Source organism: Spinacia oleracea, chromosome 5, assembly GCF_020520425.1.
Source record: "Spinacia oleracea cultivar Varoflay chromosome 5, BTI_SOV_V1, whole genome shotgun sequence".
NCBI lineage: Eukaryota > Viridiplantae > Streptophyta > Magnoliopsida > Caryophyllales > Amaranthaceae > Spinacia > Spinacia oleracea.
The window spans coordinates 32,346,260-32,367,682 of NC_079491.1; the positions used below are offsets into that span (position 1 = coordinate 32,346,260).

Sequence of the window (21,423 nt, forward strand, 5' to 3'; positions counted from 1 at the left end):
TTTTATTAAAATAATTTTTTTTATTATTAAAAGGTAGATAACTTTTACATAAATAAGGTTAACTTTTAAGCATTTTACGTCATCTTTAATTTCAGTGTACAATATTTATTGTACACCCCATGTAAATAAGAATTTGTGTAAATTTAACTATTTATCTTTATACCTTAACTATTTTGGTATGATTTAATTAATTTTAGTTATAACTAGTTTAGTTAGTAACAAAAAAAATTGATTTTTTTTATTTTTACACAAAAAAGATGACGTCAGCAAACGCGCCACAAAACTAATATCAAAATGGTCTTTTTATAAGGCGATTTTAAACAAAAAGTCACGAAAATCGTTTGTGTTTAGAAACTTTTCATTGGTCATCGTCTCAATTGATGTATGACATGGATTAGTTCCACTTCAAAAAGACACTTTAAGAATTCAGATAATATAGAAACTCAACTCGTCAACTTTTAAACGAGTTTCCCGAGTCCATCAAACTCAACTCACTCAACGCCGCAGTTGTTCATCTTCTTCTCTTCTGCACTTTTCCCTGGACAACAATCTTCCCAAAATCGACGCCAGAAAATAGCGACACAAATATTCAAGATAATCACAAACGATTCGATTCTCAAATATCTGAGATTCCTATTTGTTTGGTACACGAAAATTTCTATCCAGATAAAGCAAATAAAAAAAATTTGAAGAAAAATTCGATCAAAAATTCGTCAATTTCAAAACCCTAAAATAAATTTTCCTAAATGCGATGAACACGTTTTTGTCGATAATCATAAAAGATGATGAACACTAGCAACGGAATGATGTCGCCTTCGTCGTCATCAACAACCACAATAACTTCTGGAGCAGCAAATAATGCGCAATCTGCTACTTCATTGAAGACTTATTTTAAAACTCCTGAAGGTCGTTATAAGCTTCAGTATGAGAAGTCTCATCCTTCTGGTCTTCTTCATTATTCTCATGGAAAGACCGTTTCTCAGGTTGATTTTTTGATGCTTTAATTTATTCATTCATCGTTTTTCTAAGTCAATTTTACAATTTTGATATTTTGTTAATTGATAATTTGTTGTTGAGTTTGGTTGATTTTGCATCTATTTTCTAATTGACCGTTTTTAAAGTTTATTCAGGTTAGCAATTTAAGTTTTTTTATAGTTTGATGAATTATTTATGGTCGGAAATTGGCAAATTTGGATGTGCTGTTATAGTAGAATTAAAACGAGCAGGGAGTTGCAGCATTATGTAGTGTTTGTTGTCCTTTCTGAAATGAATTCAACTTTTTAAACTTATTTGTAATTGTTTTTGTTGTGAATTGTGATGCGGGGAGAATTTTACTCGTATTTGAAAGGGTAGCCTTATTGTTTTGTGATGGACGGCAATATTGTTTCTTCTTTAACTCAGAGGCATTGAGTTGTTCATTTTCAGGTAACCGTTGCTCACTTGAAAGACAAGCCAACTCAAAGTATACAAGCATCGACTTCTGGTGTAGGTGTTGCAAGTGGAGTGAGATCAGCAGCAGCCAGAATTTTGGGTGCTGGTAATGGTAGGGCGCTTAGTTTTGTTGGAGGAAATGGAGGGAGTAAATATGCTAGTGCTACAAGTAGAAATGGATCAATGGGTGCTTCTACCTTGATTAATTCCAACAATAACCCGAATTTCGATGGAAAGGGGACGTACTTAATTTTTAATGTTGGAGATACCATCTTCATCAGTGATTTAAATTCGCAGGATAAGGTAAGTTTTGTTTGGCATATAGTGCTTATGGATATCAGTTATCACCATTCCTAAGTTTTGTAGTTTTGTTTATTCATCCACTTCTGAATGCAGGATCCAATTAAATCAATACATTTTAGTAACTCGAACCCTCTTTGCCATGCATTTGATCCAGATGCCAAGGATGGCCATGATTTGCTTATTGGGCTGAATTCAGGGGATGGTAAGTACATTCTTTGATCGTAGTTTCTTTTTTAAACTTTCAAGGTTTAAGTATGGAAATAATTTATGTTGTGGCATTTGTTTGATAGTCTATTCAGTATCTCTAAGGCAGCAATTACAAGATACGGGGAAAAAGCTTGTTGGTGCACATCACTATAATAAAGATGGTATTGTGAACAACAGGTACTGGTTCTATAGTTGTAGCTACACTGTTTGAAACATATCACTTGCAATATTTCTTTTATACCAGAATTAAAGAGAGACGAGCTTCCACTCAGTTTTTAAATCAAATTCTCTTCATTGCTTAGTTATAAACAATTTACTTACAGTGTGTTGGCGACCTTAGTAAATATATGTATATTTTTTTCATTTTTTGGTGGTTGTCTTTTAGATTTCATTATTTTTACAGATGTTTCCTTGGTTTTGGAAGGAGACCATGTAAAATTAATTGGACCGACACGGAAATTAAGGGAGATGAATTGATTTTCTCCTTGTAGAGAATTGGTAAGCTTGAGTATTTCATTAATCGTAATTGCCTTTATATAGGCTTGAGACAAGCGGCTAGGTTAACATGAGAATCGTAGTATAAACTAAACCTAAGAGATAAGTATTGACTAAGTCATTAACAAACTATTAACAATAAGATAAATATTTTAGCTAAAGATAAATACAAATATTCATAAGATGATATATTGTGATTGACTTCGTCAATCTCTATCATGCCCCCGCAAGATGGACGGCCGAAGGGAAAGACCAATCTTGAACAATAGAGCGCGTAATCAACGTCAAGGTAACATGGAGTTGAGTAATGCCAGTGATGTACAGTAGCAGTTGACCAGCAGTGAGGGTGACCCGTACCATGACCATGTAGGGAGGAGCAGTGTTGAGAAAAGCATAACCTTATAACCTTAGGGGCAGAGGGGGGTTTCCTAAGGATAACACATGTTTCAACACCAAAAAAAAAATAAGGGGATTTTTTTTTAAAATGAAAAGGAATAAAAATAACATTTTTGTAATAGTGAGGAGTTACGAAATATTGGGGTTTAGCATTTGGGTGAGTAGCCACCATGCATGCACGTGTTTAAATATTAGAGAGAGAAGAGTAAATGGTTTCATTTCCTCTGTCGTGTGGAAGAGATTAGAGATAGATGGGACTATGGGAGACATTGAAAGAGGATGTGATAGAATGTGTTTTATATTGGGTAGGAAAGAAAGAAGTACTTTGCGTAGAGGCACGAGGGAAAGAAGAAACTTTCGGAGGAGGTATTCCATTTTTGATAGAAAAATGGAGGAGGGAATGAGGCATTTTGACGGCACACTTGGTTGGACCATTAAACAATGAAAATGCATGGCATCAATTAGTCGACGACTATGATGCTCGGACTCGCTCCACCACCCCGTCGTACCGGTGTCGACACGACACGACGCGGGTGCGGACACGGAATCCGGACTGGACTCGCCTTGGGGGAAATGGACTCGTCTTTTAGGGTTTTGAAAACCAGATCTGAAATAGAGGCCTCAAATCACGGATATGGAGGCCGAGAACTTGGGGCTTCTGGTCGCCTGAGAAATGCGAGTCACTGGGAATGTTTTCCGGCTGGTTTGATGCTCTTGCATGTTGCTGAATGCAGACGACCTCCATGGAAGACGACCTCCATGAAAGTCGATGCTCTCTTTTTTTTTTCTTTTTTTTAAGTACGTAGGTGTGGGAAAGGTGGGGAGGGTGGGGGACAACTGTCAAACTGAAAATGAATTAAATAACGTGGGGATAACTAGGTAAGCAAATATTAAACTGAAAATGAATTAAAATATTGGGGATAACTAGGTAAGCAAGTGGGACAACCTTTCAGTATTTTTATTTATTTACTTTTATTTTAATTAGCTTTTGATATTCTTTTGACTCACTTTCTTATCTTGGGAAAATATATCACGTGATTTTTAGTTTATAGTTTCAAGTTTTCAACTTTCAAAGCATTTACTTTTTATGGAGTAAATTAAAAAAAAAAACTTCATCTATTAATATTTATACTGTCATTATAAATATTTAAATAAATAAAATTAATATTTTTTAATGGTTGCCATGTCCCCGATTCCGTATCTGAATTTTGGACACTTCTAAAACGTGTCCCCGAGTCCTTGATTTTAAAAAAGTTCGAGTCCGACCCTTGGACCCGTACTCGAGTCGGACACCCGTACCCGAGTCTGAGCATCCTAGGTCGACGGTAGTAGTGGCCGGCCAAAATTAGTTGAGAAAGGTTTTGTAGGTTCTCCGTTAGGGTTTGGAGAAAGGAGATGAATTGTTAGGCAACACATGGTAGGCGAACTACAGGGTGCCATAAGAGTTGAGAGGAAGCTAGAGTTGGTTTGAAGCTTTCCCGGTTGAAGAGGAGAAGAGAGGTTGAGCATAGAGAGTTTCCATTGTTACCATTTAAGGAGATCGGGGAAGAAGAAACATATGAAGAATAAGAGACTTAATATGGTCACCATCATTTATCGGTGTCGGCAAAGGGTTGGAAGAGAGATAGGAGATGGGATAGCAGAAGCAAAAAGAAAGATCTATAGCTCATGATACCACGTAGAGAATCGGAAAGCTTGAGTATTTCATTAATAGTAATTGCCTTTATATAGGCTTCATACAAGCGGCTAGGTTAACATGAGGAATCCTAGTATAAACTAAACCTAAGAGATAAGTATTGACTAAGTCATTAACAAACTATTAACAAAAAGATAAATATTCTAGCTAAAGATAAATACAAATATTCATAAGATGATATATTGTGATTGACTTCGTCAATCTCTATCACTTCTAATATTGAGGTAGTGGACAATAAAGAAATATAATAAAAGAAAGTTGGGTTAATAATTTAATCAAAGAAAAGGAAAGTAAACGTGTGTACAATTGCTTCCTGCCATATGGCACGTTCTTCTTATCAATTGTTTACGGATGTACGGATGTTCGAAGTTATTTTAAACGTTTTTTTTTTGCTTATCAAGTGAATATAACTTTTTCCCCTTTTGCAGTTGTGAATAATCATATACTGCCAATGTTTTTGTTTAAATATTTAAAGTCATATAATCGGTCCCAACTTGTTGAATCTTAGTGACATCTTTTGTCGTTATGGACATTCTTTCTTTGTTAATCGAAGGATTAATCAGCGATTTGCATTTTAAATTTGGTTCTTTAGGCCTTAAGATGAGGAGCATTTTAGTTACTTTGCGAGGCATATTGGTGTACGGGTATTAGGTAGGTCAATTATAGAGTACTCTTTATCACGTCCTGAGTGTTTGACCTATTCCCTTTGGCTAGTCACATCGTGTGCCACTTTCCAATTCATGCTTAGACGAGTCTGGCTTTCCCCAACGATGACACAACTCCATGTGCCTTAGTTTACCTCGTAACACGACTTCTTGAGTGTCTAGCTATAAAGTCAGGACCACTCCTTGGTCGTAGAACAATTCGTACACTGGTCCCCAACTCGTATGCCTGTTCACACACTTAACACTCTAAGTGCCTTGGGAATGTTGTTGCTTTGCTTGTATTGAAAACTCTATGAGTATGAATAAATGCTGTGGTCCCTATTTATAAGCCACCTTCACCTATCTCTAGATATTTTATACAATTCTTTACAAGAAATGCCTATTACATTCTAGGTTGTTCCCACCTCTTTAGGAACTCCTAGATACATGGAGGCTTTTAGAATCTAGATACATCATTCAGATATATCCAAGAGTGTTCTAGACTTATCCTATCCAGAACCTTCAAGAGAAACCAATGCTAAAATGCTCAAGACATCACCATAGCATCGGGCTGCCTATTGCAAAACGGGCCTGATCCGGGAAATCTGCTCCAACCATCATCTTCATTCGGCCAAAATAGGGTGGACTTCCAAGTCTCTTTCCCCAACGGACTTCATCTAGTCCACCAAGTAGTCCATTATTATGTTGTCATGCGGGATTCAAAATAAAACTCTGTATGGGGTGGGTTGCTCCATGCTGCTGCTAGCCAGACACGCCTCTATGGCCCATGATGCTGCCTCGGTGCCCATGCACTCCGATGCCTCAACGACCCACACGACCCTTTATCCGATGGTGTGCCATGTTGCCCGGTGGTGCTCAACGCCCTTGCTGGCTTGCTGCACCGCGTTGCCTTGCAATGAACTTCCCTAACAACTTGAAGGAGCCATGATGAGAAACGAATACTCCGTCTCCAACATTTCGAGAAATTATCAATAACTCATAAAATAACATATGTGAAGTGTTCCCAGAACATGATGCTAAGATCAAATGATTATAGAACATCAACGACTCTCTAATTTTCATCTAGAGGAAAAGTTCTTACGGTTTTTTATATTATGGTTTTATATTTATCTTAATTCAATCTAGCAGTTTTTTGTTCTCAGGAAGCACTTGATCTTTAGCTTCTGACTTTGAGCTCATAAGTTGTTAATTCTGGATACATATTTTTGAACACCACCGTTGAAAAGGACTTGTATCCCCTCTAAGAAAGTTGGATGTGATTGTGTATGGATTGCAAATTAGCTGATTTACTAGCTAGGTCTTTGGTACACGATAATCTGTCAGTTCATTTGTTCTCCTATTGTATTCTTATTCCAGCAAATGAGGGACAGAAAGCAGAAATAATAAATGCAATACGTGTTATGAGGTGTTCAACCTTTGCTGACATAGTTGTTGAATTCTCCCTCCGTCACATTTGATTAAAGGTCATTTGATTCATGTAGTGTTTGTATCTTTACCATGCCACAACACAGACTTTTCTTAAGGTCATCTTAAGAGAATTATGGACAGGATGTAAGTTTTCCAAACTAAATTTAGAAAGTGGACTATTATTTTGGGGGACAATCCAAATTAGAATTGTGGCCTACTACTTGAGATGGAGGGAGTATAATTTTAGGAAAAAGTTATAAGCTGATAGAGCTTTCTGTTGAAATTTATGAATGGATTGGCTATGTTTCACTTTATACATCTATTCAGGTCATAAAATATCCAAATTGAATTTCGAATACATAACATTTCTTTTGAAGATGCAAGTGGGTGGCCACTTGCTTCTTGGCTTTAAATGCCTTGTAAGTGTTAAGATTCACGCTTGTTGCTCTAGTTGCTCTTTTAGCTATTAAGGAAAAGTGTTGATACTTGATAGAAGCCAGCCAACTCAAATGTATGTTTGTTGCATATATTATTAAGCATCCCGTATTATCGACAAGGCTTTGTCTTTTGGATTATGGAGTGTAAAGATTGCATGATGTAGTATTAGACACTATTAGGCATGTGATTATGCTGCATATACTCTATAAGCTAACTTTCCTAAGCTAGACACCATAGTGGCGTACGTGGTTGTATTCCATATCTGGCAGGTCCATGTTTAAAAACCCCAGACATAATGGGGTGGATGGGCTGGGGTTGGAGACTTTGGGGGTCTTGAGGGTGCAGTTTTGGGGTGGGTGGTGAGTGATGACCTATTTTATAAGCATTCTACCAATCAAATCTGTAAATAGATGTGGTGTATCATATATAACTAGTGAAGTACCTTATGTATGTCGGAATATGGCTACTAATGAATATGTACATCAATCCATAAAAAATTGCATGTGCCATATTTTGCACCGGCGGCATGAGGGTTTTGAGTCCATAGTTTTACCAGCTAGGCTATCCTAACAATTAATTCACTCTTCCGGTGTATCATGTTCTCATTTGATTTTACTCTATTATTTGCATTTATGTCAATTAAACGGACGAAAAGTATTATGAAGTCTTACATGTGTACTGGAATCCCTTTGGTCACCCAACTCTGTCTGTATTATGCCACATTTCCGAAATCTGCCACTATATTTTCTTTAATGTTTCAAACTATGCTGTCTGAAAACCATCTCAATTATCATTCTCATTGTCGTTCATCTTTGCATTTGGTCCAATCAATTAAAAAGTTGGTAATCATGTTTCCTAAGAACCTTGGTAATTTTTTGATTGTTTTTGGATGTGTCTTAATCATAAAAAAAGCTGAACCTCTTAGTGCTGAGTTGAAAAGGTGCTTTAAAATGATTTATGCAAGGTTTTGCGATTTGGCTCTTAGTTTGTAAAGTAGTCTCTATTGTCAGCACAAAAAGCTTGCCCGTGATTTGAAACTACATATGAGGTACAAAAGTTGTTGGCAATGGTGGACTGGTGGTGGCTAGTTGGCTACTGAAATTTCTAAATACAGAGCTGGCAAGGGTTTTTATTTTATTGACAAAGATGACAGTTTTCCTCTAGTTTTGGTTCTCATATTTCACTATAAGTTTCCTCAGAACCTGTTTTATAGGCTAGAAATGTGCGTGGTATCTGATGAGCTCCATGCTACCAGAACACCCGAACATTTTGCTTTTAATTTACCTAAAGGGTAAAACTATATTTTAAGTAATATTGAAAATCATGTAATATTGAAAATCATATAATTGAGAGTCATATATTACAATTAGGAAATGGGATCTTTCCAATTTGTATTGTTGTGAAGGCAGTGGTAAAATGTCGCTTACACTGCTCCATCACCTTTGTTGTGATCTCTGTTGTAAATTGTGGTTTTTATGGAGTTTTTAATGGTATTTTCAACCTTAAATGCTATTTCCAGAGCTAGTTATTGCTCAGCAAATTTTGTTTTCTTTTTTAATTTTAGTTCTAGAAGCTTCTTAACGAGGACTTAACAAACTTCCTGAAGTTATACCATATACTTTCTGGATAACTTTTCTAATTTGAAAGTAAACCTTTATTCTTTATTTGATAATATTTTGGATTCGGACTAGGTTATGTGCTCTATAATTGTTATAAAAATGTCAACATGATGTTTTTTTTTTTCATCCTGCAGTCGTTGTGCTAGTATGGCCTGGGTATCCAAGGGTGATGGCACCTTTGTTGTTGCTCATTCAGATGGTAATATGTATGTGTATGAGAAGGTATGAATAGTGTATTGCTAAAACTCTTGCGTTCTTCTAGTCACTATCTTGCATTTTGAATTGTTTGTTGAATTACTCATGTCTCATATTGGTTTTGTAGAGCAAAGATGGTGCTGGTGATTCTTCATTTCCTGCCACCAAGGATCAGACCCAATTTTTTGTAGCCCATGCACGGACGAGTAAGGTACTCTCTCTGTTCCGGCAAAGTATTTTCTAAAGCATAAAGCATCTAATATACTCGTGACAATATCTTATATGTTCAGTTGAATTGTTGAAGATTTTGTTATGTAATGTCTTGCCTTGTTGCATTTAATGTTCGGTGCTGGCATTTTGCTCCATTGGGACATTGGATCGAGCAAACCTTTCATGATCAATTTCTCTATTCCAGAACCATTTCTAAACCACCAGAAGCATTTCTTGCACATATTTGCGTGACTAAATCAAAATGAAACTCAATAAATTTCTCTTAAAGATGTGTTTGGTTCAAAAGAAATTTTTTGGAACAAAATTTGGTTTGCTAAAAATATTAGGTTGCAAACTTCGAATTTGGTTCCATGCTAGAAAAGGAAAGAGGGGGGAAAATTGGAAATGTAGGAGATGGAATGAAGGGGAGGAGCGAAAGAGAAAGGTGGGGGATATGAAGGAAAGCATGGCACCTTTTTCGTTAAGAAATGATTTTTTTCCAAGTTTTTGCCCTCGGGAATACAAATTTCATTCTCGAAAAATGTTATTTTTATCTACAAGCCAAATGGTGGATAATAGGAAAACTGTTTCTAAATGATGTTTTTTCCTAGTGAAACATAAACTAAATGTTTCTGACCATTTGTTTGTTTGGTTATCTGGGATTTACATTTGATGATGGGAAATCGATGCATTAGAAGATTAATTGATCAGAATTTCTGAAACATTAGGGGCCGTTTGGTTCGATTGAGGTAAAGTGAATGGAATCAACAGGGGGGGGGGGGGGGAGAGGGAGAAAGGAAACCCCTTTGATAAAATGTGTTGTTTGGGTGACATTAGATTTTCCGCCTCTCTTTTTCCTTTCTCCTATGCTACACCACAAACGTCGTCTCTCCCACCCATTTTCCGTTGCCACGGCCGCCACTTCAGTGCCGCTCCCTATCCGATTCTGCCGCCTCCCGGCTCCCACTCTCCAATTTCTCCACCGTTGTTCCCTTTTCTCTCTTCTTCTCTATGTCTCACCATCACCATTAAATTCAAGTTTGAGGTTTTACGGGTCAAATTCAACCATGATGTCTGAATTTGACTATCTAAATTCATTATTAATGATAAGAGAGGTACTTCCGTTCTTTCTCTTTAATTTTTTTTATTTTTATTTTGTGGTTTTGGAATTTTCTGTATATAAAGGTGCATATAAAGGTGGTGTTGTTTTCTAGTATAAAGGTGTGTTTTCAAGGCTGTGAGGTTTTTTCCGGTGGGTGGGAGTAGTTTCCGGCGATGGAGGAGTGGTTCTGGGCGTACGGGGTGGTTTTGGGCTGCTCGAAAATGGTTCCGGATGGATGGAGGGTTGTTTTGGTGGAGAGGTGGTTTTCGGTTGTTGGGAGGGGTGGTTTCGTGGTGGTTGATTTAATATGCAGTGGGGGTAGGGCGGAGATGGTGGTAATGAGGAGGATAAAGGGAATGACTAAAATGGTAAAACAAACGACAACAAAAGGGATAAACCCTGCTCATTCCCTTTCCCTTTCCTGGACATCCCGTACCAAACGCCCCCTAAGTGCTTTTGTTTGTTGAATGGAATAGATACTTCCTTTTTTTAGCACTTACCATGTCTCTTTGGCTATTTTATTAAGGAAAGCTGTGAAATGACAAACCCATCGATGTGATTAACCAAAAAATAGGAGAGATACAATAGCTTACTTTTAAGTGACAGACCTATATGAAGTTAGGGAGAGGAGGAAGATGAGCAACATGGCCAGCCTTCTGAAAAGAAAGTGGGAGTATAGTTTCAGGTTTCTTAGGGTTTAACTTGGTGTTTACCATTTGTTGTAGGGTTTTGACTTGTTTGTTTACCGTTTGTTGTAGGGTTTAACTTGTTTGTTTACCATTCATCAGAGACCAGAGGGTACCGAAGTTAGGATCTTCGAGGTTATGTTTCTTTGAGTTAGGTTAGCGCTTCCATGTGGTTGTCATACACCAAGAAACATTTGTCATTCTAGTCCGAGCTCAATAATTGTGATAATTTTGTAGAATGAATGATTATCCTGAATATGAGTGTTTCCTTGTGTAAACTGCAAATTAGTTTGCCGACAAAAGATCAAATATAAGCTCAAATAACCATAGAATGTGACTATAGATGTCTGTTTATATGGGCCAGACTCCAGAGAGTGTATACAATTCTATTATGTGACATCTTGCCCCCACACCCCCACACCCCCACATAACACATTGTAATTTATTGTTTTGTTTGTTACTCCAGCTTGAGGAATGTTTTCAGTATATTTATGTTTTTAATAACAATAATGAAATTATGTACTTACTCCGTTCTTTAATATTCTACACACTTACCATTTTGGGGTGTTTCATACTATTCTACTAATTTCTACTTATTTCTACTTTGGCCAACAATTTTTACTATCTTATCCTCCTCACCCCCACAGTATTCACACCTGCTTTATCCACCTTTGTCTTGCACCCACTCACTTTTTACTTCATCTCTCTTTTCTTATCCACATATTTCGTACACTCACCTTTTCGAACTTGTTTAGAAACAAGAATCTACTAAACTGAGTAGAATGTTGAGGAACAGAGATAATGTTTTTTTTTCCGTTTCTTTTGCCCTGTGGCTTATGCAAAATGATAAATGAATGATGCTACATTAGCATAAAGAGCTTCGACGTCTTAAATTTCGGGGCAGAGGCAAGTATGACGCACATGTACATACCCATACCTGTATATGTTTTCTGAGTTTATGCAACATAGATGATTATTTTAGCTATTTGGCAGCAGAGTTTGCAATAGTTTTTATATTACTCCTCCATCCCTAAAAGACTGCCCCAAACCACATTTTTCACTTTAGTAAGATAGAAGGCAAAAGAAAAGCAAGTGGTTACCAGTCTTGTCTTTTTACTAAATTAAATAATATTGTATGAGAGGAGATATGTGAGGACCACGTACTATAAATGGTATGAGGCAAACTCAAAGGGACGAACCGAAAAGGAATTTGGGGCAATCTTTTAGGAATGGAGGGAATAACAATTGGAAAACAATTTCATGTGTGCAGTAATGATGTATTTGTAATTCTTTTTAAACCATATTTTGAAACTTGATTAATATCTGTGCAGACTAAGACAGCATACTACTTTTTTGAATATGTGACTAATGATTTAAATCATAAACTGAGTTGTTATTTGTTAACCTAAAATATCTTGGGAAAAAAGTCAAACTTCTGACACTTGTTATTTATGCATCTGATGCGCAGAGTAACCCAACTGCTAGATGGCATATATGTCAAGGATCAATTAATAGCATTGCATTTTCAAACGATGGCGTATACATGGCTACTGTTGGCAGAGATGGTATCTCTTTGAATATGTTCTCTATTTATTTCTTTTTATTGTTGTGTGCAACTTCTTTGTTTAATATTGATGTTATGGCTGGAAGCTTAGTCAACCCGAATTGATGTTTAATGCAGGATATCTACGCATATTTGATTACTTGAAAGAACAACTTATATGTGGTGGAAAAAGTTATTATGGAGCTCTTCTTTGTTGTGCTTGGAGGTACTGTGTGTTTTCATTCTCTAAATATTATTCTGGAGCTAGTGTTTACTCTCTCTATTTTTTTTAAATGCATCACTTGGATCGGCACACTTGCTAATGCATAATTTGACCATTACTTATCTTTAGATTTCTATTTGTAAATTTATAAAAAGTTATTATGAAAATTTTGCATTGTCACTAATTCAACGACATTTTTATAACATTTAATTGTTAAATATTAGTAAAAAAAATTCAAGCCAAAGTTGAAGTGAAACGGAGGAAGTCTTTTTTTTTGTTCTCAACTTCATGAATGCCTATTTATTCATTTGCCAGTTAGTAGCTTTACATCATTACACATATCTACCTGTATCGATATGATCCATCATGAATCCCGGCAATACGGGCCAGATATGGGAATCAGATACGTCTAGATCTAGGGTTTACGGATGAAACATTAGACATGTTAATTAGATGTTTAATTTTCGAAATTTATTATTGAAAGGTGGGCTTATGTTAGGGAGGTTGTTTCGTGGGCTGTGGTGTTTACTTCCAATAATGTGGTTGCCAGCTACACCTCCCGACGATGGTAGAGGAGAGAAGAAGTTCGGGGGAAACTGATAAGTCTGTGTATCTGCCTTTTCCTCTTCTTTTCCCTTCTATAAAAAATGGGTTGCGATTAAAGAGGTATTAACCCCACGTGGGATACAGTAAGTAGGTTACAACTACAACTTCATTTTCCTTTTTCTAACTCTCAATTGCTTTTTTTTTTTTTTGTGATCTCAAATCACATGGGTGAGTTCTAATTTAAAATGTTTTGACTCTTCAACTCTCATTTTGTTTAAATCTTTACAAAGTAAAAAATAAATGTTAAGTCAGAGAGCGAGAAGTATCCCATACGATATTTAGTTCTCTCTAAAAAATATATCTACTAAAGAAGTTACTGTTGACCGAAATTTGAATTGAAACTATATGATTTTGTTTTACATTATTTTATAAATACCGTACCCGTTTCTAAAATTTCGACTGTGTCCTGGTATCCTAAATTCTCAGACTTACCGATTTGGATAATTAGATCCGTGCCCGTATCCAATACCTGTGACCAACAGTATCTTGGCTGAAGTGAATTGGGTACTGGACTTTTTTTCAGCCATTAGGACATGCTGGAAGGGCTTCTGTCCAACCACCTTGGTTTTTTCTTAAAAATGGTTTTTTTTCCTTTTTTTTTTGTGTGGGGTGGGGTAGGGGGGAGACTTTCCTTCTTCTCAACCAAGATAAAAGCAAAGCAAAGTTAATACGTGCATTGGTCTTTAGAAATATTGTTGTAGTACACTAGCTGACAATGTTATGATGAATGACTATGGAGTTATCTTGCCCTTCTATCCACTTCAACATTATCAATGTCATCCTGGTAGTTAGATGTTTACAAATACAATGTGGTTGACTACTATCTTTGATTGACATGACAGTGGAGATGCAAAGTTTATCTTGACTGGAGGTGAAGATGACCTGGTTCAAGTGTGGAGTATGGAAGACCGGAAAGTTGTAGCATGGGGAGAGGGTCATAATTCTTGGGTAAGTTTATCTTTGTTAGTAAGACACCTCTTTTGTGCTTGAAATTGCACACTCTTATCTTATATCACTACCATCTTCTTATTATCATTTAATATTCCATTGTTTGTTTCTTATACTTAGGGTGCGTGCTTTTTTTCTTCTTATTTTGCTACCATCTACTTACTATCGTTTAAAGGTGTATTGGATTTAAAAGTAGTTTATTCCGCATTAATGGCAGGTTAGTGGAGTAGCATTTGACCCTTATTGGTCACCACCAAATTCTGATGACACGGGAGAAAATACTGTGTACCGTTTTGGCTCTGTTGGTCAGGTAAAGTGGGTTTGTTTATTGTGGTCCTTTCTTTAAAAATATAAAGTCAAAGTATCAGCAGCTCTGTGATTTTATCTCACCGGTGGATATATTTACAGTGCCATGTTGATCATCTATGTCCTGTAGTTTGTTGAGAGTTCGATTTAATTTTCTCTTCACCTTACTTTTTAAGAGCTAGGTATTTGAGTTGCTTCCTGTCCTTTCTGGTTCTATATGAAACAGTAGAGACTTCTAAAATGACATATTTGACTTTACTTGAGACTCAACCTCAGGTATATGTTTTCTTAAAAAATGAACCTATTGCCAGAATGGTGGAAAGAGTCAAATACTCAAATTGGGCATTCACAATATTATCGACTACTTTTGTGTAAGATTGCCTTACCGAAAAGACCACTTTAATGGCTTAACTAATTGGTTCTATTGCATAACTAATTAGTTTCATTGCATAACTAATTGGTTTCATTGCATAACTAGTTAGTTTCAGTGCTTAACTAATTAGATTCAATGTTTAACTAATTGATTTCATTGCCTAACTTATATGACACCAAGGTGGTCTTTTGGGTAAGACCGCCTTATATAAAAGTTTGTACAATACTATAGCTGACGTGAGGGTATCAGAGCTGATGTGAAGGCATATATAGAGGCTTCTGATCTCATATTCTCATCGCTCGATGATTCAATGAATAAGGAAGTCCACATTTTCCAAATTTTGGTCATAGAGTGTGTGTTGCCCACTCTTTTGGGTTGAAGTGGGCCATTAATTAGTTATGGATAGTATCTGAACCCCTTGACTCTGATTCTATTACTGAATTGGAAAAGTGGGGAGGAAAAAGGGGCAAAGAAAAGAGAATTTGAGCTTGGACTATATACTTGAAGAATGCTGTCTCCCCTTTTATTTTGTCATGCCTTTGCAAAAGAGTGGAATTTTCAAGTTAGGCAGGCCACGTAGAAAGTTAATGCTATAGAGCACCTGGGGTTTTGAGCGTTCAGAATAGTTGACTTTTGGAAATTTTGGTCTGAGCGGTTTGTCATATCAAATGCCATAGTGCACCTGCAAAGGGGCTTCTTTATGTCATTGTAACAAAGCTGAAGCTGGGAAAGCTGAAGCTGGGAAGATGAAGATAGTTGAATTGGAATCAAGTCCGATGACTTCAATGTCTTGCTTCTGTTAATGTATCTCTCCACCACAATGGCTCCATCACCAAATGCAGATAGATAAAAAAAAATGCTTGAACTTGATTGAGCCTTATCCTTGTTCGTACTAACAATGTGATTGGTGGAGTCCATAGATATAATACCCCTCCCATGAATTGGTAATGTAGTCTTTTACACTTATGAAGTTCTGAAAAGAAAATTTTGTCAGTTTTTTTGTTTGGTTGGTATTTAATTCTAATGATTACATGTAATCCTTTGGAAGGGGCTGCCTGGACAGGAGTTATAGTTACTTTTGTTGTTTTCAGATTATGTGTTTAGCATTGTTCCAAATCTGAACTTACTGTTATCCTCAACCGATATGTATATACTTCGTATATCCATTCCTTTCTCTTTTTTGATTGTCTCATATATGCTCTTGTCTCTTCTGTTGCATGTGGTAGAAACCTATACAGATAACCACTCTTCTCGAGGTTATAGTAGTACGGAATGGGATGTTTTGTGGGTTTATTTTACATTATGCAATGTGATTGTGTTTGGAATGTCAATTTACATTATGCAATGTGATTGTGTTTGGAATGTCAATTTACATGTCTTCTATGAAGTGACTGAGTGCATGGACTAAAAGCAACTCCTTAGTGCTACAATTTGACATAGAGTAGGTCCATTTGTTTACGGAAGAGCTTGATTGCTTGAAAGTTCATTATGAGATTACATTTGCACGCTGTGTTGAATTAGGTCTTTTGCAGGACACACAACTTCTACTCTGGGACTTGGAAATGAATGAGATTGTAGTGCCACTTCGACGAGCGCCTGGTGGGTCCCCTCGCATCGGATCTCCAACTTATAGCACTGCAAGCCAGTCTCCTCACTGGGACAGTGCCTGCGCTGCGGGTACACTACAGCCCTCACCCAGCATGCGAGATGTACCAAAGCTTTCTCCTGCGGTTGCTCACCGTGCTCACACTGAACCTCTCTCAGGTGTGTTATTTACTCAAGACTCTGTTCTTACTGCTTGTCGAGAAGGACACATAAAAGTCTGGATGAGACCTGGGTGTGTCGATTCCCAATCTGGAAATTCAGAAACAATATTGAATGCCGGATTGAGAGAGAAGCAAGTGACGATGGCAAAAAATGGTATATCTGGTTATAAGCAATAAAAAAGCTGCTTAGTATTGTTTGATGCAAACAGAACCAAGTTAAACAGGTTTCTGCAAAAGCTATAATAGGGATAGAGTATCAGAAAGCTTTGTTTCCTATGCTTTGGTTGAATCCCAGTTTGAACAGTTCTCTGCGCCCACGTTTTTGAAAGGAGAATTGGATATATGAAGCTGAAAGTATGATAATTCTAGCCTGTTTTGTAACTATTTATCGAGTAATAAGTGGGTCGGGTATATAATGTGATTGATGGTAGGGGAGACATTTGTTTAACTACAAGCAATAGGGTTGAGTTTCAAACAATTCATTCGCCCATTACTTGGGTTGGGTATATATGGATATTGTTGATTATAGAGCACCATTTCCCTTTTATTTGCTGCTTCTTAACAATTCCCGACATTGAGTAACAGTTCAGTGTTATTTCTGTTTTTTTCCCTAGCAAAAGTACAGTTCTATCTCGAGCAAATACTTCTGACAGTCCTTAAACTTTTGGAAAAAGTTCAGTTTGGTCCCGGAACTTTGAAAAGTGTCGGTTTAGTCCTTGTGTTTGGATGAAAACCGCTGTTTTTTGGCTTTTATTACTAATGTCTGTTTAAATGCATTAAAATTAAAGGCAAATTAATATAAAAAGGCAGAAAACGACAAAAAACAATCACTTTTACTTGTAAACATTTACTAATAAAAGTTAGCTTTTTACTTAAAAATAGTCGTTGGAGCTCTCGGAGAATTTAACAGTCCATTTACACAGGAGTACACATAAATAATTCAACATTTAAAAAAAATAAAATAAAAAAGAACCTTCTTCCCCATCATCATCTCTATGTTTCTTCTCGATTGCTTCATCATAGCTGACCCCTCTCCAAGAAAAAAGTAATTTTCTGGCATTTTTTAAAATCAATTTAAGTTAGCTTATTTTAAAAAATACTTAAACATACTTAGGGTTAACTAACTAAAATAGTAATTGATTTGCAGTATGATGAACAAGGCTATGTTTTTGTTCACTAGTGGTGAAAATACTCACCTAAAGAGGTGCAACTGTGGATTGACAATGTCTATCCAAAGGGCATGGACAAAAGATAATCTTGGAAGGAGGTTTGTTGATTGTCCAGATTATGATGTTGAAATGAACAGAAGGGGTTTCATTTTTTTACATGGATCGATGAACAAGAACCCACATCTTGATAACAAAGGTCATATTAGGGTTAATGCAAGATAAACAAATTAAAGTCTTGCTGCTGAAGTTGATAGCTTTAGGATAAACTTAGGCAAGCTAATTGCTATGCAAGGAAGAGGGAGTCAGATTATGTGATGAGCAAGATGAAAAGACATGCTAGCGTGAAATGTGAAGTATGGGTTGTTATCCGAGTGGTTCTGTTTATTTTTATTTGGTTTATTTTAAGTTAAATAGATAGGTAAGTAATGTAATGATTTGCAATAATGTAATGAAGACTTTAATTAATTTCAATAATATAATATCTCATGGTCTCTTTTCCACTGTTCTAGCCATTGCAAGATCCTGCAATGCTTGGCTTGATTATTGTATGTTGTCAGTGACAATGGAAAATCTTGTGGAGAGATGGAGTAGATGGTTTGATCACCCCCATGACCAGAATAGAAAGCTACAGCTCTTTGTCTCTTTGGTTTGGGAAATGTTGGGTTATAGGTTGCATATGAAACAAATTAGGAACAAGTTAACTTACAGTGCATGTAAAACAACAAATCAGAAAGATGTTTAGTGAATTAAATTACTTACAGTTGCTATTCTTTGAAACCCATTAGGGTAGGTATAAATACCTACACCCCTATTGTGCATTGGGATAGCAGAATTGGTTGTTGAGTGTTGTTTTGTTGTTGTGGTTTGTTCTGCATTGGAAGAGTTAGCATGAGTGTTGTTGTGTCGCGGTTTCTTAAGGCCATTCTTGCAGCCCCTTATGTTGTGGTCTGGCACACCACGTAAGCTTCTTTTCATGACATAACCACGTGAGCTTCTTGTCATGACATAACGTCATATCTCCTCTTTGTTTTAGGTATGCCACAAACCATTTCACATTAGGAGCCACAACAATGCTATCAAAAGTAGGCCACTCTCGAGGACCATTTAAAGGCTCCAACAAAAAGTCACATGCCTTCATGTATGTATGTTTGGTGAAATAACCATTCACATACTGCTCTGGGTGGTCTACTTTATTCCATATAGCAACAATTACATGTTTGCATGAAATTCCACTCACCCGCCATGCATTGCAACTGCAAGTATATCGATTCAGATTCACTACATACTTAACATGTGTTGCACTTTCCCTACTCCATATCAAAACCCCCATCCTAGTATGCATTCCAACCCCTTGCCCATATCTTGTGTTTCTCTAACTGATTTTGTATCCTAGGACACAACATTATATCCTTTTTTCCAATGAAATCTCTTTTCAAATGCAGCCTTTCCATCAAACTCTCTCTGTTATCTTCCAACATGGTAATAATAGGCTTGTGCCTTGCACTCAAGATATATGTATTTTACACCTCACTCATGTTGTTTTCTACACTGTCACTGCAAGATAGTGGAGTGTAGAATGCCCTACACCATTTCTTGTAGTTCATTTTCATTAGATCTTCGACAGCTTCATTAGAAATACCCCTCTTTACTTCAATGTTTTCCTTGAAGTGATGGATTGTTATGCTTTTTGCAATAATCCAGAACTGTTTTCTGTACTCTAAACCACCACCAAGAACTCCCCTAAAGTTACAATACACATACCTTGCACACACACCCTAGTTTCAGCTTGTGGAAACATATTTGCAAATAACCCCTTTTGTTGGCCAGACATGAATGTGTACCAGCTCATTCACTAGTGCCTAAATCAGTGGCTAAAAGTTCGAAGAACCAACTCCATGTGTCAGTCAACCTCACGAACTTCCCAAGATACAAGGAACATTTGATTATTACCATCCCTCCCAACTGTTACTAACAATTGACCCCCAAATGGTCCCTTTAAGAAATAGCCATCCAGTGAAATGAAAGGTATGCATCCAACGAAAAACCCGTTCCTAAGTGCCTCAAAACACAAACACAGTCTCTCATGGTGTGGTGGTGCAATTAGATAACCAACAAAATCCTCATCCTATGATTCACTAGAGCTGTCTGGGACGTTGTATCCTTCAAAGTCATCCCCTAAATTCAGACCACCTTCACCCTTAATGTCTGCTAGTATTTTCAGCATTACCAACTCCTCAGCATAAGCTACTTCCCTTGTCTAATCATCAGATATCACCACCAGCTGACCCGTAGGCACACTCTTCCGCAACGCCGCACGACGACTAGGAGGAACACCCATAGGGCGCAATATGCTAGTCGGGGGCGGCTGAGGCACCCGCACAAGGCCCGTCGTTTGTCAGAGCACTCGTTCCCCAAGGAACTAGGCCGGACCTTTTGGACCCTGATATAGGATCCGACATCGAGACTAGCATCGAGCCTCCGCCAACTCCTTTGTGTCACCTAGCTTTTCCCAACGGGACCAACGTACCCACCTGTTAGCAAGAGTTAATAAACACAAACAGCTCAGGAAACGTACTCGCATGAAACGAGTCCGTATAAAAGGAAATCAGCCACACTTACCAAATCAGGATGTGCGGTCGTAATTATATCTCTGAACCTCGACATGTTAAGCCTCTTCTTCAGCTTCCCGGCAGCACCCCAACAGTTGGCTACATGGTAACCTCTATCCTGCCTGCCTAGCCGAGGAGCGGAAAAGGGCAAACGCTCGAAGGCCAATAGTTGCAAAAGGAAAAAAGTGATAGTAAGAAAAGGCCGGAATAGAACCGTCCATCTATTTAGCATCCCTAAAAGAATAAATGAGGCACGTACCTCAATAAGTTACGGAAGACCGCATAGAGAGATAGAAGTCATCCTCCTATCAGGAATGTTAAGAACTCACACAACTACACTCATGTGGTTGATCAAGTTCGCATAAGTTGGCTCGCCCCATTAAAACGAACCCATCTCAGAAAGATTTCGCACTAACGGAATCAGTCAGGGGTTGACCCTCTCAGAACGATTCGACAAAATCGTCTCAAGAACAACAGATAGAATATACGGGCATATAACTCCGAAGAAGCACCAGAGGGGCGACCCTCTAACAATATTGTCACCAACAAGGAGTAAGGAATCCCCTTTCCTCCGTACTTCTTCACCTCAACGGCCAGCTCTGCACCAATACACTCAGTGATGACGCTCTCCGAAGCCAACTCACTGTCCCTAGGGAGGAAGATCGAAGTGCCTATAAAGGACAGGCCAGTGAGAGAAGTGTAATCCTCAGGGATAATAGTCATCTCACCCCAAGGAAAGTGTCTTTTATCTTTTGATTTAAAAAATAAAATAAATTATGTACTATTCTGGGAATGAGTAAACTACAACAACATTAATAATTAAGCATGTTATTTTCTAATCATAGTTATTTAACCAACCCATTAAAGATTCATTTTATCTCTTCCTCTTTCAAAACCCTAATTTTGTAGGGGCTATCACCAACCATTAGGTTTTTCTTGTTTTTTTCATAGATTTTGATTTCATGTTCGGAATAAAAACTCCATTCTCTCACTATTGGAGAGCTTTTTTACCCATTTATTGGGTTATCTG

General features: G+C 37.3%; 1 protein-coding gene across 1 annotated transcript; it reads left to right on the forward strand.

Moving 5' to 3' along the window:
* The first annotated feature begins 423 nt into the window (after positions 1-423).
* LOC110797198 (uncharacterized) lies at positions 424-17,219 on the forward strand. Its single transcript, XM_022002295.2, has 11 exons — positions 424-983; positions 1,426-1,734; positions 1,828-1,936; positions 2,025-2,118; positions 8,792-8,879; positions 8,980-9,063; positions 12,319-12,415; positions 12,532-12,619; positions 14,065-14,170; positions 14,388-14,480; positions 16,382-17,219. Exons 1-11 carry the CDS (start codon positions 783-785, stop codon positions 16,790-16,792), a joined length of 1,680 nt encoding a protein of 559 aa, XP_021857987.1. The 5' UTR covers positions 424-782; the 3' UTR covers positions 16,793-17,219.
* Positions 17,220-21,423: the final 4,204 nt, after the last annotated feature.